Raw genomic sequence first — 16,369 nt, 5'->3', positions numbered from 1 at the left:
GCAACCTGCTTTTACTGCAATTGCTGCTTGGGGACTTCACCGTCCAAAAGAGGACCTTAAATATGGGTCTCTCCCATCCTTCCCATTAGATTATACAACATAGTTATCAGATTATAAAATATTTCTGTCTGAATACTTAGGTATTGATACAAATAGAACTATCTCCCACTGGACAAATGGCTAGACTCAGGCAAGTGAAAACAGGTCTCACAGTTGTACATATAAAAAGAGAACAGTTCTTAAATTTAATTGCTGATTTTCAGTAGGAATCTCCTTTCAATACATTTTGACGTTTTTATCAAACAACTAAAGCAATTCATAAAATTCATCTTAATGGACTGAAGAATTTACTGTAAAAGACCTTCAGTTGTAATGAAAGACACTCTTTTTGTGCAGATTACAATACCAGACTTAGTAGCTCCCCAAGGTAGTGTTTGCCCAGCAGTGTTTGTTTTGAATTAAATTGGATAAGAGTTTTTCCATATCCTCCACTATTACTCATCTCTTGTTGAAGCTGGATTCAGAAAAGCCTCACATTTGAAGGAGTGGCATATATGGACTCTGTCCATACTGTAGAGGCCAACAAATGCTTGACCCAGCTCCAAGGCTAAAATGATTTGCCAAAATAGCAGTTTGAGCTAGAGGTTATTCCAATGTAAATACAATGTGACAAATGCTAAAGAGGCTTCTGGAACAACAAAAAGCCATATGTTGGCATAACAAAATCAGAAAGGCAGCTGCTGTCCTCAGCTCTTCCCACAAAAATCTGATTGTCAGTTTAAAACTAAGGCCACTCTGGAAAGCAGCACCGAAAGGAGCAAAAGGGTATGTTGAACTTATGCAATGTGTCAACTGGATGCTGAAGGTAGGAGGGAGAACAGACCATCCATGATGGAAATGGAGAAGTGAACCTGGTGGGGTGAGCTCATTTCCAGCACTGGTGAGCATGCTGCCTTCCCTCTGAATCCTAATCCACTGTTTCCCAGTAGCTCAGGAAATCAGTCCCCTCTCTTCCAAACTACTCTTGTGATCCAAAACAAGTAAAATGCTTGAAAGTTTAATATTAATATTATCTTTTTTTTTCTTTTTTTTTTTTTAAATTTTATTTGGCTAGACTAGCAGGCCAATTCTTGTACTTACTGTGGCTATTATTTTTAAGGTCAGAGTTATTAAGAAGTAGATCTGCATTTACCACTGCTTCCAAAAGAGCTAAGTATATGTTATAGTGTTTAGGGAATAAGATGTCTGACGGCAAAAGTAACCTTCCACTTAAATAATGTGGGATCAAATACCATGCAATTAATTTACCAGCACACTCCATTCAAAACTACCTCTTTAATTACTGTTATCTCTTACACTGATACGATAAAATTATTAACTCACAAATGAGGTCAAGGGAATCAAATTGTTACTTTCCCTTTCCTGTTTGCCTGTTTTGAAAGCACACAGAGAAAATCTCATCCTGCAGGTAGGAGTCAGTTAGTCACCTATACACACATTTATAGTACGATTTTATGTGTCCTAAGATGTCCCATCTGGCTTCCAGCTGCCTCTGGTGGGTGCAAGCTTTATGTAGGTTCTAATCACACATTCAGTCCCATACATGTCTTGGATACTCCTAGGTGCCAAGAATGACACTCAATGTCTGTATGTAGACAACTAACTCCCACCCTGAATGCTCAAAGCAAGAGCTGTCAGACTGCAGACCACACAAAATGGCAGAAGAATATTACAATACTAAGGTAAAAAATGTTATGTATAGTTTAATTCATTAAGTAACAGAAATAACACAATAATAACAGCACAAAACACTTGGATGATATATGTAGGATACTACTGAATTATCTATATAACATGCTAGACTAATTGGGCCTGGAAAATACAGTGTTTTTTGTTTGCTCTTTTTAGGACTTCAATAAAGGTAAACTTGAATAAGTGTGAGCATTCCTCAGAAATAACCAGACAGGAAAATAGATTCACTGTGATTTAAACTCATGTGAGCCTAGGCAGCCTCAGAACTATCTGCTATACTTGTTATACAGCAAAGGCACCGTGAGAGGGTGATGACAAAATGGAGAGTTCTAGCCAGGCTGAAGGAGAAGTCACTGGAGCTACTCTGAAAAGGACTTATTTTCTGACAGTGGCCCAGACACCACCAAACCACCACAAATTAAAAATAGTGGGGCTCGTCTATCTTTATAGTAGTTAAAAATTAGAATAAGAGCTGGAGTCCTTGCATGACCATGAAATTCCATGTCTAACTCTCCCTTCTGGTTATTCAGATTTTATATAGGTGGGAATGATGTAAGGGAGAGAAAGACTTTCAATGTCATTGAAGGCGAACCTTAATCCAGCCCTACAGCAGCTATTTAGCTGATCATAGTATGGATAGACCTGTAAAATCACTTATATTCCCCATAATCAGAAAGTTCCAGTATGCTAATCATGGTTTTTCTACAAGTGATTACAGAGTGTTAAGTATTCAGAGTACTGCTCAAAACCTTGTTCTGTTAAAGACATATGGCGGTAGATGGACAAAAGCTGAAATGCAGTGTATTCGTTTTAAATTAGATGCTTATACCAGAGCAGAGGTTGTGTATGAATGGACACGGGAACCTGCAAGATCAGTGGTTGTGGCTGAAGATGGCTCTCGACTGAACCAGTATGACCTGCTTGGACAAACTGTGGACTCTGGAATTGTTCAGTCCAGTACAGGTTTGTGAAAAAGGGTTACCAGTTTATAGCAAAATGAGATCTCAAAGATAATATTCTTGGAGGCAGTGAAATAAGATGCTAAAAAAAAAAAAAAAAAAAAAAAAGCATATAGTCTCGTAAGGAGGTATTTAGAAAGTGAAAAAAAAAATGTCACCAAATTAAAAAACAAAACAAAACATTTGGAACATCCAAACATAGTATTTCAGTACCTTAATGCTGCCACTAGCTTTTACTCCAAAACAATTAAAACTGAGATACACAAATACAGCCATATAGTCCTTGTTTAAAGTATTAGTTAAGTGTAATGTTGAAGCTGGCTAAAAAATTTTGCACTTTGCATTTGCTGTTTCAAAATTTAATCTTTGGGTGTGTTTTGTTGTTGTTGTTTTGTTTGCTTGATAGTTTTTTATTACTTTGGAAAGGCACAAAAATCTGAATACAGTAATAAACTGAACTTCGAGCATGAACAAGATCTTGAAGTATTGACTGGAATTAATGTTCCATAAATCAGAGGGATGCACTCCATTAGACATAGCTGTATTGCTCTGACTGTCCCTGCAGTTGTAATGGAACTGAAGAAGTACCTGCCTATGCCAAACTTTCTAATCTGTCATTCATAAAGTGAACAAATATTTAAAGGAAAGTGAGTCACTTTAAGGTGAACCCTAACTTGTGTCTGATTTTTTTATTTAGCTTCTCAGTATATGTTCATGTGGCCTATTAAGCTAACAAATTTTCTCATAGACTAAAATTTCCAGTGGACCACTATTGAGGTTACTGTTTGGAAGCTTCTGTTGATGTAATCGTAAAAGTAAGTGGGATGGCAGAAATAAGGACTTCACATAAGAACTATCAACACAACTGCTTCCACAGATTCACCACTTTCATTATTGAGCACTGAGGTCTGCATTGGTCAAAGAGAAAGAAAAGCAGTGAGAACTTTTGGCCTGGCCACAGACAGAAATATTCCTGTTGATTTCTTTGGAGCCAGTAATTCACCTCACCTGCCCTTTCCTGGCAAGTCAGTGTGATTTGTGAGGGACTGCAAGGGTCCTGAGCTCTTTGCTCTTTCTCTTCGGAGGCTATTCACTCAGAGAGACCACAGCAACCTGCATGGCTGCCTTTTTGCGCTCATTGCCAATTCCCTGCTTACCCAATGCATTTTAAGGGCAGCAGGACAGTCAGAAAAGACTCCAACTTGGGAACATATTTAAACTGAACAGATAATAGCAGATATAATTCATGGTAGTTAGATGGTACTGTGAGAAGCACCCTTTAAATTCGTAAGATAGTCAGAAAATAGGTGTTTAAATAGAATTAAGGCAAACCTAAGTGTAAGAATTCTTTATATATTTCCATGAAGTAACTAAATTACATTTCCTTTGCCCATGATATTTCATAGTTTTGAATTCTGCCTCCTTTTTTCTGCCTGAAATTTTTACCATGCCAATCCATAAAGTTAAATGAAGTGTTATTATTTACTAAAACAAATATGCTATTGCTTAGATGCAGAAAAACATTACAAAAATTTAAATACAATGATTATCAAAACTAAAACCAAGCCTGTTAAATAATATTTTAGTAAAAACTTGCAATTCTCTTAAATTAACACCTGATAAGCATATACAGTGGAAGAAACATTGATTGTTTGCAAATTCAATATCTCAAGGAAAAGTGCTTCTTGACATTTGCCCTCACCAAAATAGTGGCAGGGTCAGAAGTGGGTAATGGCCTTTCTCCACATTCAAATAGCTGGGCAGCTATCTCAACACAATCCTCCAGCACATCTTTATCCTCTGATCATCTCTGTTTTAAGACATGACATACGTAATGAAAACTGTGAAATCCCTCCCTGTTTTTAGAGGGATGGAGATTGACTCATCTGGCAAAAGGGTCTTTTTTTCTTGTTCGGGGTCTAGAACAAGATAAATACAATCTGATTTTTTTTTCATGAAAAGAGGTCTGCAATTGTTGTTGTCTTCAAGATAATCTTTCAAAGACTAAAATCCTTTTACAATCTAGTTATTCACTCATCATAGAATGCTTCAGGTTGGAAGGGACCTTAAAGATCATCTAGCTCCAACCCCCCTCAGGTTGCCCAAGGCTCCCATCCAGCCTTGCCTTGAACACCTCCAGGGACAGGGCATCCACAACTTCTCTGGGCAACCTGTTCCCATGCCTCACTGCTTCTACAATGAAAAATTTTCTCCTAATGTCTAATCTCTTAGTTTAAGACCTCTTTAAGACCATTCCCCCTTGTCCTTTCATTATCTATCTGAGTAAAGAGGATCCTCCATCCTTTTTATAAGCCCCCTTTCAAGTATTAAAAGGCTTCAATGAGGTCTCCCCAGAGGCTTCTCTTCTCCAGGCTGAGCAACCCCATCTCTCGGAGTGGAAGAGGAATTGGTTGGAAGTTGGACAGTGGTCAGTAGTGGTCACGTGGCCATATATTTTAATTAAAGACAAAATATGGGAAACTGAAGATTCCATAAATAACTGGAGTGTTTTAGTCTCTTATAGTTATTTAAGTAAGTCCCATTACAGATGTATTATATTCTAATAAATGACTCCAGTCCACTGGTATTTTGGAGACCTACAAAAATGTTTTTGACTTATAACTGAACTGTAAGAATTATTCTCGGTCTATGTTTTGCCTGAGATGCTCATGGCATTACCTTTAACTGACTTCTAGCTCAGAACTATTTTCTTAACAGATGAGAGTAGTCCCTGTATTTTAAATTGCCTTCATGCTTCAAATCTTGTTCTCAATTTCCAGGGGTTAAAAATAATTTCATAATTTAAGCAGCTAAGTAAAGCTTCAGAGCAGAGTGGTGTGTTCACTCTATATTCTTAGCTTGCCAGCTATAATCACTGAATTAATTCTGACACATCATTGTGAACATTTTATATCTGATTGCATTAAAATAGTTTCCCATGACATATCATAGTAGATGAAATTTAATTATTGTTTTTTCTAGCTAAGACTGGCACCCTTCAGAAAATTATAATCTCTGTTGCTGGTTGTTCTGGTGAAAGTTACAGAATAATGGGTAATAATCAAGTCAATGCCCCCCATGCTGTTCCTGAAGTCCTATTTTCTGAAAGATTTTCCTTGTATGTCCTTTGCTCTAGCTCTCAATTTTTAATTGGTTCTCTTTTCTGTCCTTTGCTACTGACTTCTATTTTATATTAAAACATACAGGGAGTATTGTCACGTCTTATAAATAAGATTTCCTCAGGGTTATATATTGAGAAATATTGTTCAACTGAATGTTCTTTTACACTCTGAATTAAAGAAAAGGGCATTTGACATGCTTAGTACATAAGCAGTCAATGTCTAGACATAGTTTTTCAATCCAATTTAAGCTTTTCCTGTACAACAGTCTCTTTCCAGTCTCTTCTCCTGTACAAGTGCAACAGTCTTTTTCCAGATAATGTGAAATGGCAATTTCACATCATCTCTAATCTAGGCAGAGGTTTTCATCCAGTCACATTTCCACCTGTTTCTTTCCTAAGCTAATGTCTATTGAATAAAGAATCAATCTTCGGTGAACAATATGTCACAAGTATAGGTTTTGCAGTCTATATACTGTTTCTCAAAATCTGTTTTCAATGATGTTGTCAATAATATCTGTAAATATTTGCTGTCCTCTGGAAGAAATGGTTTATAGAGTTATATAAATACTTAAGATGCCTTTTGTATGTAATTGGAATACCCAGATCATATATTCTTATAGCACCTTAAAAGTTACCGGTAATGAAAATATTATACATTATTCTTGTGTTGGCCATTTACTATGGGAGAGAATATTAATTTAGTAAGGTACTGAATTAGCGGTATAGGGATGCTTAATCTTCACAGCAGATAAAGCACAAACAGTGATAATACAAACATAATCACATCAACAATTACAACTACAGCTTGGCCCTACTGAAACATTTCTGACTTCCTGTCTCCATTCAGTCATTGTTTGATGATTACATGTGTATGTTACAGTGTGTTTCCATCCTCTAATGGAATAAAACCTTTCAGAAGAGGCCTAAACAGCCACCAGTTAATGCAGACTTTTATTTAGTACTCAGTGAAGAAGATGAAAAGGATGCTAATTTAATTAGCATTTCCCAGAACTATCTAGTTTTGTATTTTTAGTGGAACTTTATTATTAAATGGTGGAACTTTTATTATTAAATATTTTCTTCAGAGCTGACCCAATTTGATCTGGGGTCTTCTTATTTTTATAATAGTAGTGATTACAATGAAAGTTATATAACTATATAGTTATAACTATATAACTATATAACTATATAAAATTAGATATATATAATGAGTTCCTATAAGGTCTTGTAATTTGTTTATTTATAAAAGCTTTAATGTTTTTTTCTGTTTTTGTTGTTTGTTTTTTTGTTTGTTTTTTAGGAGAATATGTTGTTATGACTACACATTTTCATTTGAAGAGAAAGATTGGTTACTTTGTCATTCAGACTTACCTGCCATGCATCATGACAGTGATACTGTCACAGGTGTCCTTCTGGCTTAACAGAGAATCTGTTCCAGCAAGAACTGTATTTGGTAAGAAAGACCTATAAACTCCTTGGCAATCACATGCCAGATAATTTTAAGAAATTTTGTGATAAAACTGGTTATGTGTAATGTGATATTGGAGAACAGGAGGAGTCTGTACACAGTGCAGTACACAACAGTTAACGTGTTCCATTGTGAAGATGCATCAGAAGCTGATACAAGTTCCAAAGCTTTTAAACTGACTGTAAAAAGAGACCTGAAAATGTCTCAAACAATCTATTCCCGTTCTACTTTTCCAAAACAATAAATATATGAATAAAACATTTCTGATAAATGGCAATGGCTTTCATGGCGGGGATTGTCAAAAAGTTTTAATCAATGGGTGTTGGTCCTTTGAAAATTCTTATCTTGAAAATACCTTTTGTAGGCTGCTGTCTCCTGTTGAAATCAGAGATCATCTATTTGGTTTATAGCAGTGAAAAGATGCACTTAATGAATGCAGTAAGAAGGAAGTCTGAGGGATTCTAAGTTTATACAGTTGGTCCCTAGTGTTTTAACTGCTGCCTGTAAACACTTATTTTAAAATTAGGAAAAAACAAAACAAACAAACAAAAAAAACAACTAGCATGTTTTTTGAAGCTATTAATCCAAGTCAAGCACATGGTTAAAATATATATATATATATATATATATATATATATATATATATATATATACACATCTATATGTATATATAACAAATCTGGTTAAGGAAAATAGAACCTAAGATTTCTGAAATGTGACCTAGTCTTTTTGTGGGAGGCCTGAATATCTTTGGCAGAGGAGGTGGAAAAACACACAGTCAAGTGGGGTTTTAGACCCATTTCCCTGCCTTGGGACAGTGCTGGGGCAAGATGCCATGAGCCCTTCTCCTTTGCTGAAAAGAGTTTATGTATTTACAGTGTACACAGCAAAACTGGAGAGAATAACAAGGCCTGATGTTGAGAAACATGCAGACACTGTTCAGCTATTGTTGAACAAGAGCTGCTTTTATATGTATTGACCTTTCTCTTGCTCTCTTCATAGTTTTGCTTTAGTTTCCCAAAGCCTCTGGAAATAATTCATAACTTGCATAACCTTAGACCTCATGAACCAAGTAAAGACTTTCTGTAGATGTATGGATTTGCATTTACAAAAGAATGGTTTAAAGCACAAGAAAATTAAATTTGATTTACATAATATGATTTAATGTCTAAAATTAGTTCAGAAGTTTTATCACTGAGAATCAATCTGGGACTTTTATGAGCCTCTGTACTCAAAGCTATTGAAGTTGTAACTATTTTATCTCTCTTTGCGTATGCCATTTAAAAATAAATGTCAGATCAGCACTTTGCAATGCCATACTTCATTGTCCCTAGATGGAGAACAAAATTTTCTAGTCTCATAATGAATAATAAATAATACTGTATGATGTTGCAGCTGTTATCTTGAGATATCTCAAAATTTTCCTCTTAGAAGGCACTATTTAGTAAATAGTGTTGTGTTTGCTTTATTGTAACATAACAAGATAGGTTTTTTCATTTCCTAATGACTGAAAAAATGTCACAATATTTTGCATGCATGTATACATACAGAAGCACAGCTTAGATATTTTAGCCCACTCTTACTAACACAGACCATATAAATTATAAAACCTGCTTGGCTACTACATAAGAGAAATATAAGCTCACTAATAATGAGTCAAAGATGAGATGAGGTTGTCTCTTGGGGAAAGAAACTGCTTCCTCACTAGGCACTAAAAATTCAAGTTCTTTACACCAGTACATAAATACATTGTTCATTATTTGCCCTGTTTTAGACCACTGCATGTTTTCAATAATACTCAGTGCAGTGAAGATGTACCAGCAAAGCACATTCAATATGTGACACTGCAGTTGTCAAGGTAACTTGTGGACATACGATTTGATGTAAACATCTAGCCTACGCTTGTAGATTTTTTTCAAGCTGCTGTAGGCAGAATGAGTTCAACACAGCCCTGCCACTTACTGAAAGCTCCATTGCCAGCTAAGGAAAAAAGCGTCAGCAGCAATGGGACAAGCGGATATCAGAAATACAAAAGCATTGTTACTGTTCTTATATAAGTTCTTTGCTATTTTCAGTGAATCAGTAAATAAAAGGACAGATCTCTAAAGCCATCAACTTAAATATATGGAATATATCACATAAAGCTTAGTATGTTTGAGTATAGGTTTGAAGGAACATATGCTACATAAACTACCATTAATCAGGCCGAGTAACATGAAAACAATACGTTTTTAAGGTTTATATTTTATTATCTTAGAACTGTTGCAAGAAAGAACTAAAAATATGAAATATTTAAATCTGCAGTGCAATTCACAGGGCTTGGATAAGGAACAGCAACAATAATTCCTCAAGTTCCATGAAGCATAAAGTAGCATCCAGTCCAAAACGCAAAATATTATTTCTATCCCCATTTAAAAAAAAATACCATTGTACTAAAACAATGTCAAAGAACAAAAGGTATAGAAGAGATGTTACGAAGAACCTGCAACTTCCACAGAAATTGAAATTTGATTTTAAGTGAATTTAAGTGGAGAGGTCTACAAAAATTAGGGGTAGAAATAAGAGTTTCACTTCTATTGTAGTAGTTGAGAATTGAAACTCAAAATATAGCCACTCATATAAAGACCTAAAAACTGTTTGTTTTTCAGGAGTAACAACTGTCCTAACAATGACTACGTTGAGCATTAGTGCAAGGAATTCACTACCTAAGGTGGCCTATGCCACTGCTATGGATTGGTTTATAGCGGTTTGTTATGCCTTCGTGTTTTCTGCACTCATCGAATTTGCAACAGTGAATTACTTCACAAAGAGAGGTTATGCATGGGATGGCAAAAGTGTCGTTCCTGAAAAGGTAACACCACTTAATATTTATTCCAACAGGTCATATTATGTCATGCATGATCTCCGTATATTTTAGCCTATTAGAGCTCCTGTGCAATTTAAATAGTTATTCTAAAAGTTTCCTCATGTTAACCCACACAGCATTTCTACACACACACACACATACAGAATAATTGCTTAGACACTGAGTACCTCAATATGCAGTCTTCTTCTCTGGATGATATTTAGTGCTATTATTAACATAAAAAATATGCATAGTCTCTGATTTTTCAAAGAGAAAAAAACATTTTCTGCAAACAGGCTCTGGGATTTTGACTTGTGCAGATAAGCAGGAAGGAGACACTTTTTCTTTAAAGGGAAGGCAATTCGTTCTCTAATATTTCATCAAGAGAAAATGTTCATGCCTCAATATAGACGTAAAAGAAAATCTTGTGACTGCAGTACTTGAGAGTTTTCGTATTGTATGGCTTAAACTTCAAGAGAGTTACCGTATAACCATGATCACTAAAGAGCCTTTTCTTTCCTTTGCCTCCTATTTTTTTCCCTATTAACAGAAAAATGTTATTCCTAATTCTTAGCATATAGGAGAAATTGAATTGTTCTGGGGAAAGCACTGACTGTCATTCTGTAATCCTGTTCCACACATTCCTCAAGGAAATGAAGGACATCACATTGACTCCTTTGGTATGGGATTAGACTGTCTGTAAATCACATATGCATCAAACTGTTGAGGGTGCGTACGGGATGAAAGAGAAAGTTTCTGATTTTCTATGAAATATCACATGACCTCCTTCTGTGAGGAAGCTCATTTTGATTATTTTTTTTTAAGAGATCTTGAAAGAGACTTTTAACTTTCCTAATTACTTATTATGAACATTCACAGATTAGAGATTCAGCAGAATAAATATTTGAAGGAGCAGATGTTACTCATTGGTATGCGAATATATGTGTTTAATTCAGGAATGTATGCCTATATATAAATATTCTTTATCTTTTTTGTCCCCTATTTTAGTCGCATAAGACTCTCCATGCGAGAACAGAAATAAAATTAAGACATTTACAAGATGAGAACAAATGTAAAAGTATTGCGGAACAAAGTGAAATAACTTAAAAGTATGGTATTGAGCTTCATGACAATTTGTTAATATTGAGTTTTCAGTTACTGATGAACTTTTTTACTTTACTGAAATTAATTTATTTGCTTCTTTTTTTGCCCCTATCTTCATGATATCTATTTTTTAATAAAATAGGTGGTATTAATAAAACATAATAATTGAATATTAAATATTGCCTTTTGAACATAGCCTACCTGGTAGCATAAGTTACCATTACCAGCCACTTCATTTGTTTCAAATAAAACTATTATTTTTGGGAAAACAAAGCAAAACAAACAAACAAACAAACAAAAAAAAAACAACACTAAATACGCAATATTCAGGAAATATTCACATATTTCCTTCCTGTGCAGGACTCTATATCATGCTTCTACAAGCCTCTCTCCACTTGTCTGGATGCATTTGCAGCTTTTCTGCATACTCTCAAGTGTCCTGAAGAAACGCTTCTGCTTCCTTAAATGTTCACCACTTGAACAAGATTTTTTTTTTTTTTTATACTAAAGCCAACTACTGGCTTGTTTATACAGCTATATATCTATAGTTGATCTGTTATAACTAGTAAAACAAAAAAAAAACAACACTCCCTCCCTGGGATAGGTGCAAGTTGAAAACAGAATTATGTTTGCTGTTTAGTGAAATAATGTAATAAAAAAAAAAATCACATGTGGCTATTTCTCTTTACCCATAGCATTATTATTTACCTTCTAGAGGACTAAATGATCAACATTTGCTTTAGCTTTTTGGAGCAAACACTGCCTAATGATTTTCTAAGCTCCCTCTAGTCTTTTTTTTTTTTTTTTAAATCTGTTTCCTCGTAAATGGTGCTTTTTTATACACCTCCTTATCCATCTAGTATATCTCTTTATATTTATCCTTGTGCAGTGCTGGAAGAAGGGTTCAGACTGCAACCTGGACAGTTGAATTCCAGCTGATCCCCACACAAGACTTTTTTTTCTCTCCTAACTAAAATACTAGAAAACACAAGGACCAATTTGAAAATCTAGATACTCTTTCCAATAGTTCACCACTGAAAGCTTTTCAATATGTTATTGCTTTAGCAATACAGGTAGGTGTACTGGGTCTATACCACACTAAAAAATTGAACAGCTATTTCGGGCCCTATATTCAGAATGACATTTCACCCATTAGGAACCAGTTGTAACACTCAAACATGAACTTCAATTTTGTTTTCCTTAATTCATATGCTTCTGGCATGTATCCTTAGTGTAAAAAGACCAGTAGATTTACCTGTTCCTAAATAATTCATTCTTTTAGTGCATGATCACATTATATTTGTATTGCATATTTTTATGTATGAACTGTGTGAGAATGCGTTATAAAAAACATTATTTGTTTAAACATTGAAAAGCTACATTTAAAAACTAAGTGTCTTTTAAAGCTTTTGGCCTGGTCAAGTTTGTTTGATTAAGGCAATGTTGAATTCTGAGTTGATCATCACTGCTAATTACCATTAAAGGTAATTTTGTGTATCAGTAAGCCTAGCTATCAGTACAAGTCCTTATTATAGTTTATCAATCACATACGTTGGTTTAACTAATACAAGTAATCCAGACTGATGATTTTGTCCATATCTTCATCTAAATATTTTGCATGAGTCGTGTGCCCAAATACTAGCTTCTTCCTTAGAGCCTATCACAATTTGTGGTATAAACTTCTTCTTTTGTTGCAAAAGCTCATGGTGCTTTTTCAGTTTGTTATCTATTGAGAAAACAGTACGAATAAAATATTTTCTTCTTTCTTCAGCCAAAGAAAGTGAAGGATCCTCTCATTAAGAAAAACAACACATACACAGCTGCAGCTACAAGCTACACCCCTAATATTGCAAGGGACCCTGGGCTGGCAACCATTGCTAAAAGCGCAACAATAGAGCCCAAAGAAGTTAAGACAGAAACAAAACCTGCAGAACCCAAGAAAACTTTTAACAGCGTCAGCAAAATTGATCGACTATCAAGAATAGCCTTCCCATTGCTTTTTGGAATCTTTAATTTAGTCTACTGGGCTACCTATTTAAACCGGGAGCCCCAGTTGAAAGCCCCAACTCCCCACCAATAACCTCATTTATTCATCTAGCTCTGTTTTGTCTTTTGCTCTGGGAATTGCTTTCAGTTTTCACATACAGTAATTCCCATTTGCTTCATTGCTTCTGTCTTAAAGAAAATAAAGGTTTCTTCGTTTAACCAGAAGTAAAATATATCCGTATACGTAAAAACCCTTTGTCCAAGGGAGAGAACGATACATGCTATATAATTTAACAAACTGATTCCTAAACAGGGAAAGATCTAATAATAAAAAAGGAAAGCATTTTAGATACCTTAAGTACTGACTGTCCCCAAGAGATATTGTATATGGACATGAAAAAGATATTTTTATTCAATGGATTGTGAGGAGCAGGATAGTATTCTTTACAAAGTCCATGTTGCATATACTATGCTGTACCATTCAACTGCTGTTTATAATCTTTTCAAGGATGTAAAGCTTCCCATTTGCCACATCCTTGCTGAAATAACATAAAATGTTATTTTCTTAATCCTTTGTCCCTTCTATACTCCAAACCACCTGATTTATAATATTAAATGGTCTTTAAAGAAAAAGGGAAATTATTCACTGTAGGTACAGTTTATCACTGTATAGCACATAAGATCTAATGGTAACAAATGCTTTAATCTGCTGTTTTACTGAAGTCTTGTTCTAAGCATTGAGTTGTCACTAGACTAGATTTAAAAAGAGTTGCACAATCAAGTGCATATCCCAAGTCCCCTCTATCTCCTGTGTAATCCAAAAAAATCCTGGATGCTTTTACAGATAGGTTTCATCATTATGTTTTAGAGAGTTAAAAAAAAGTCGCAAGCTCTAGATGTTGAATGTATTCTTTTATAAAATGATACATTAAAAAAGCTTTAGATTGAAATTTATGGATAGCAGAAAGACAGAATATAGTATTTAAATAATATATGTAAATATGCAGCATGAGATTGTACTTTTTTTTTTTTTTACTTTTTTAAACTTTTGATCTTAAAACATTGTTTAGGATTCACCTCTTAGCTCTTAATATGTTACTTAACACTCAATAAAACATATTTAGAGCTTAGATGAAGAAAAAAGTATTGGTCCTGGAAAGCCTAAAAAAATACATAGAAAGTGCTTGGAATTAATTCCATTTGTAAAGTGGTTAAGTGTACAGTAGTTTGCAATTCGACAATGTCATCTGATGTTTACTATTAGATTAACAACTGGTCTGCTCAGGTCATGCATAAATAATAAAGGAAGGGATTATATTTGGTAGGTTAAAAATGGTGAAATATTAAGACAGAAGTTCATCTGTATATTACTGCTATATTTGCTGATACATAACTGTTAACAATAAGTGATGTAATATATGTAGCATTAAATACAAAAACAGAAGTCATACACAAAAGAATGTACAGGAAAATAGATTTTATTGAGTAAACTTATAACATTTCATTTTTACTGTAGCAATATATTTGTAGGAACAATATGTAAGGGCTTTAAATACAAGATGTCCATTTTACAGGTACTGTGCTCCCTTAAAAAAATCTGGACAGTATCGCTATTGCTGATTCTTAGAAATAAAATTTCAGATAAAGATTTTTCAAAGAGATGGGAAGAATGATGGTGCAAGCATCAATTCAAAAACCATAATACATGGTACAGAATGAATTTTAAAACAATACTACATGGACCTCCAGAGAAACTGCGAATGAAAATCAAATTTCATAGGCGTGTTTCAGGCAATGTTTTATAAACTTTCTCAATAAATCAGAAAGTTGACATTCTCTATGTTAAAAAAGAAAAGAAAAGAAAAGAAAAGAAATAGTTAATGTTTTATTTAGTGTGTTTGTTTTTTTTTTTGATTCTTTTTAACGCTTCACTGTCTAACATCTAGTCCTGTCTAAACTTGATAAGTTATCTGATTGGATCTTATTAAAAGGGGATGTTTTCATCTTCTGGTATCATGTGTAGATATATGTATAGAAAAAATAAACTATGGCTCTTTAACTTCAGTGTACTTGTTTATCTTGTTATTTTTGGCGTTAAATTAGTGTGTTCATTTATGGCATTTTATCCTTCTAGTAATTCATAGCTACCTTTTGGTCTGCATTTTGCACATTAGATGTGAATATTAATTAACTAGTCTGCTTTTTGCTATGCAACGACTGCATAATATCACCTCTTAGTTTGTTAGTCTATGCCAATAGTATTATACTGTACAAACTTGATTGCAGAATTTATCAAAGATAAGGTATTCAATGTAGCTTTTTTACAGTGCTTTGCTAAACCATGTAATAATAGTAAGTCTTCCTTGAAAATAATGATACACTCTTATAGAGGACAGTTTCTGTTTACTCCTGGGATAATTTTAAAAAGATGACATTGAATGTTTATTGCACCTCAGTGCAGTGATGTGGCAATAAAACCTAAATCTAATAGAGGTTGTTTATGGCAGAAGCATGTATTGCTTTACAGAGTTTAGCAAAAGCTCTTTATTTTATGTCAGACTGTAATTCTATTATAATAATAAAGCTAAAAATGTTCAATAATGAAAGTGAATGTTTTACTTTGGTTTTCTTTAGTTACTGCTTTTTGCAACGCATTGCTGTATAAACAGCTATTCATTCAAAAAACTTTGTGTGGATTTTTTGGAATGAATGCAGTTTAATGGTTGTAATTTTTTGTTCAGTGTTTTCAACAGGAATATTTCCAAAATCTGATTTGACTTTCAAAAAATATTGTTCAGTCTACATTATGTATTTCCAGTAAAGCAATGAATTGAATCTGATGAACAATTGGTGAGGTTTAGTACCACAAAATGAATATGATATGTGGTAGGAAGAGAATAAAATATGATCTCTCCCACCTAAACTGGCTGATAGACCATTAGTAAAGATGTGGACCTTTTTATTATAGATGTCATATAAATATGGATCTAAGGTCTAAGAAAGACTGTTAGGACAGGACCTCAGGTGGTATAAAATAACACTATTTCACTTATTTAATGAGTTATGGGGATAGCATTTAGACATGTGCATGTATAGTTTAAAAATACTACAAGTCTTTATTTTCCACATAGAAG

At 34.2% G+C, this 16,369-nt stretch overlaps 1 protein-coding gene across 4 annotated transcripts in view; it reads left to right on the top strand.

The window, feature by feature from the left end:
• GABRA1 (gamma-aminobutyric acid type A receptor subunit alpha1) overlaps positions 1-15,841 on the top strand; it is a 43,030-nt gene extending 27,189 nt beyond the window's left edge. For all 4 annotated transcript variants that reach the window (XM_068697739.1, XM_068697738.1, XM_068697741.1 and 1 more), the window contains 4 exons: positions 2,572-2,715; positions 7,133-7,285; positions 9,949-10,151; positions 13,021-15,841. In XM_068697739.1, the coding sequence (XP_068553840.1) occupies positions 2,572-2,715; positions 7,133-7,285; positions 9,949-10,151; positions 13,021-13,329 (809 nt within the window). In that variant the 3' untranslated portion in view covers positions 13,330-15,841. The remainder of the gene's footprint in view (positions 1-2,571; positions 2,716-7,132; positions 7,286-9,948; positions 10,152-13,020) is intronic.
• Positions 15,842-16,369: the final 528 nt, after the last annotated feature.

Source organism: Anas acuta, chromosome 14 (genome assembly GCF_963932015.1).
Source record: "Anas acuta chromosome 14, bAnaAcu1.1, whole genome shotgun sequence".
Lineage (NCBI taxonomy): Eukaryota > Metazoa > Chordata > Aves > Anseriformes > Anatidae > Anas > Anas acuta.
This window is presented reverse-complemented; position numbering and strand designations above follow the sequence as displayed.